At 34.2% G+C, this 4,057-nt stretch overlaps 1 protein-coding gene across 1 annotated transcript; it reads right to left on the bottom strand.

Moving 5' to 3' along the window:
- Nucleotides 1-2,258: 2,258 nt before the first annotated feature.
- On the bottom strand, nucleotides 2,259-3,754 carry LOC109243954. Its single transcript, XM_019410972.1, has 2 exons — nucleotides 3,301-3,754; nucleotides 2,259-2,925 (listed from the first exon to the last, which is right to left on the bottom strand). Exons 1-2 carry the CDS (start codon nucleotides 3,455-3,457, stop codon nucleotides 2,654-2,656), a joined length of 429 nt encoding a protein of 142 aa, XP_019266517.1. The 5' UTR covers nucleotides 3,458-3,754; the 3' UTR covers nucleotides 2,259-2,653.
- Nucleotides 3,755-4,057: the final 303 nt, after the last annotated feature.

Consider the following 4,057-nt stretch of genomic DNA (forward strand, 5'->3'; position numbering starts at 1 on the left):
CTTATATATAGCTATATAAATAAATAAATATATATATATATATATATATATAGTATAGATAATATGTATAGTATATATATATAATTATATAATAAAGTTTGCATTTAAAAAGTAAATTAACAAAAAAATAGTAAAACTAAATTTTCATGCATAATAAATTAATAATACTTCAAATTANAGTGTTGTTGCGGGTCTTCTGTTTGTGTCCCAGAAAAAAGTCCCTTGTTCTGCAACAAGTGTAGCATGTTATTTGTGATCTGGAACGATTCAGCTTGTATTGCAGGCACAATAATGGCAGTGGCCAGATTGTCAGCTGTGGGTTGTGCCCAGTCATAAAGTGCACCCTCAGGCACAGGAGGTGCCAATTGCTCATTCCTGACGTTCCCGTTGGGGTCGTTTATGTCGCCCATGTCAATTTCGAGTTGGTGTATTTGTTGTGATTGTTGAAGTCTTTTGTTTGCACGATTCAATGCCCGGAATGTCTTCTCCGGGTCCGAGAGTCCTTCAAGCAGTTCTCCAGTCCTCGTAGAATTTCTAGGCATGCACCTGTGCACCCAGATCAACAACCGTCAAATTTTCAATGAAAAAGTTGGTAGAGAGAAAACTGACTACAACAAGAATCTTTGTATTTCTGTCAATGGCAATTGATAATTCCGTTAACTTCCCGGCAACGGCGCCAAAAGTTGATCACGCCCAACTATGGCTTATAAAAAGAACTCTGCGGATGTTGCAAATATAACCCGAGTATTACGCCCAGGGTCGAATCCACAGAGAGTTAACCTATCAACCGCTATCTTCAGACCCACTTAGTCTTCAGAACTAGCTTCCCAAATATTCAAATCTCAGTTGAGTGTTCTTTAATAACTAGCTTGCAAATAACTAAATGGCTGTAACTAAATTAAAAGGGTTGTAAACAATTATGAGAAAGAGCTAAGGCAATGATTTCCCCTATTGATGGAATCCCTTCTGTTTATGCTCATACAAATTTACCCACACATCTCTATCAATCATGAACGCTAATTTTGCCGCAAATCTCTCCCGAGTAATCACAGTAATCTACTATTGCACTCTCCCGAGATACACTAGCTTGCTTTATTTAGCACAATTCAATTTAGATTGCACCCAAGACTTCGTTATTCCTAATCCCGCCTTTAAACCCGCAATTATAGATTCCTCTAATAATTTAGGAGTGGTGTTGTTCAACAATACCCTAAATATGCACTCTTTTCCAAGTTATGCACACTAAATAGGCACAGCTAATTGAGGATCCTGTCAATTAACTACAACGAACACGAAGTTGAACAAATAAAGATTAAACTAGCAATTTGTATTCACATAAACAAGAAGTTCATCACCCAATAGGTTCCATCAACGCCTTAGACAAGGAATTTAGCTACTCATGGCTATGGGAACATAAACTAAGCTTGAATTCATCATAAAATCAAAAGAAAAGAAGAAAGATGTTTAGAGTATTTTCTCACAATCTTTTTCCTTGCTAAGAAACCTAAAAAATCAATACATGCCTCTCTTGGGCGAAGTCTAATGTTTTAAATAGGGTTTAGGTCTAAAAATCCCGTAATTGACACTTTGGTCCCTGAAGTTTACTGCGCCTGCCGCGGTTCTGCCGCGGTCGCGGTAGAACCGCGGCCAAACACCCTCGCGGAATCTCAATCTTCTGCAGCTGCTTCCCACCGCGGTTTTGCCGCGGTCGCGGTAGAACCGCGGTGGATCCAGTTCTCTGAATCTTCGGCTCGTTTTTGCACGGGTCACTTAGCAAATTTCACAGTTGGCCTCTTTTTCATCACTTTTGACTCCAAAACTGCTCCTTAGCCGTCTTTATATATATATAACCTACAAATCATGAAAAGCACTAATAAGATCATTTTGTCATCACTTTTAGCATTAAAACTACACAAGAAGGTGATTATTTAAGGTGTGATTATAGTCAAATTCACCTATTATCTATTGTTAACTAATTTTTTCTAGATTCTACAGTAATAGAGGATACGCAAATGAAATATGAGGAAAAAAACCGTGAAAATTAAACTCAACTATGGTGTGAAAAGTCTCACGGATCCAATGAGACTGTATGCCTTGATAATGAGAGGACATAACTTTTTAATAGGTTTCTTTTGCCTACGAGCATTTGTAAGAAATGCTCATGTTAATGTAAACATTTTTTTATTCTAAGTAAAAACTCAACTATTTTAACTAATTTTCTAGAACCGAATAAAAAAGTACAAATGACAAATTCAAAAAAAAAAAAAAAAAAACCGTTTCCATTTCAAGCAGACTCAATACATACAATGAATCAATCCACTTGGTTTGACTCATTCTGGTCATAATTTACATCCTTTCATGTATTCAAAAACCACCTCCTATACAAATTAAATACATGTAAAAGATGTCTCCCTTTTGGCAAAATTTCCCCAAAATAAACATCAAAATTACACAAATATAAAATTAAAATTAAAAAAGATAAAGAAAAAGAAAATCCTAATTCAAACTACTCTCACACGTGAGCACATGTACCCCGTGCCCACTTCATCGAAAGATAAATAAATGTTTTCCATTTTTCTTTCATTGGACTCGAATTTCTAATTTGTACATAAATTAGAGGGTTAGAATTGGGTAATTGGAAAATCCGACCCGATCAATAGGAATAAGTGACCCGGTTGATGACCCGACCCTTGAGCATAGAATTGTAGAGGGCTGCCCTATTGGCTGGCATTTCTTGCACTTTCCCACTCTTCTTGAATGCATTTGAATCCGAATTATTAGAAGAAGAAGAAGCTTCATGTCCATTTCCATGGCTAAAATTATTATTACAACGAAGTTTTCTGTATTCTTCACTATTCCCACTTGGCTCCACCACATCTTCTGCAAATTTCACTCTCTTCTTCTTTTTCTCCTTCTTCTTCCCATCTAAACAAATTAAAAAAAATCCATTAACATATGAATTTAACTCATATGTACTCTCAGTATAAAAAAAAGCATATTAGGAATAATATATTTTAATCTGTTAGAACATGTATTCCTTCCTTATCATTTTATACGGTGGTATTTGACTGAACATGAAATTTAAAAAAGAACCACAGACTTTTGGCACATACTAAAACTACCTTTAAAACATGTCGTGGAATTGTCTATAGCCACGAGAGTATTTCGTTAAGAATAAAATGTGAATTTTTAAAATTAAAGAATTTTCAAAATATTCAAAAACACTATTTTTTTCTAAAACAGATAAAAAGGAAAGAGTGTCATCTAAAATGAAACAGACAGAAAGATGATAATACATACCTGTGGAGATGCAAGATCGAGGATGATGGAGAATAAGGTTGAAAGAGAATTGATCTGCAGATTTTTGAAGTTTAAGAGCAGCTAAAAGGATCATTGTCCCAGAAACTGCCATGGCTGTAGCTAATACCATACCTTGAGAAGTCAAAATAGAAGACATGGTTGTAGTTAAAAGATGAAGAAGAATTAGAAAACCAAGAAACTATAGAAAGAAGAGAAGAAATGGTAGGGCTTGGTGTTGGAAATTGAGAGAGATCAATGGAGACAAGATAAATAGTGTAAAGTCTTGGAATTTTTGAATTAATTAATCATGTAGCTGAATAAAGTAATGAGGAAGAAGGATTAATTATTGATATCTAATTGCTAGTTTGTTGGACTAATCTTTTTTTGAAGACTATTTGATGATGGCAAAAGCCAAAAAAGCGAATGAAAATGAATGAATATGTAAGCAATAGCATGTGGAATTCCAAATTTATAGGCTTTTGGGAAGAAGAGAGGGTGTGCTATACTATTATTTGTCCTTCCTCGTTATTTCAGGTGATGCACCAAATTACAAAAATAAAAGGACTGAAATATTAATTCTTATATGTAGTATAATTATTTATAATAGAAATTATACCGAAAGAATTAAGATAGGATAAAAAATTAATGTGATTTAGATTATCAAACGAGACATTAAATTTTATTATTCAAATGATTTAACAATTTAAGATTTTGTAGAAATATATAACTACATATTTCTAAGAATTCTGCGGAATAT

The sequence above is a fragment of the Nicotiana attenuata genome, unplaced genomic scaffold (genome assembly GCF_001879085.1).
Source record: "Nicotiana attenuata strain UT unplaced genomic scaffold, NIATTr2, whole genome shotgun sequence".
Lineage (NCBI taxonomy): Eukaryota > Viridiplantae > Streptophyta > Magnoliopsida > Solanales > Solanaceae > Nicotiana > Nicotiana attenuata.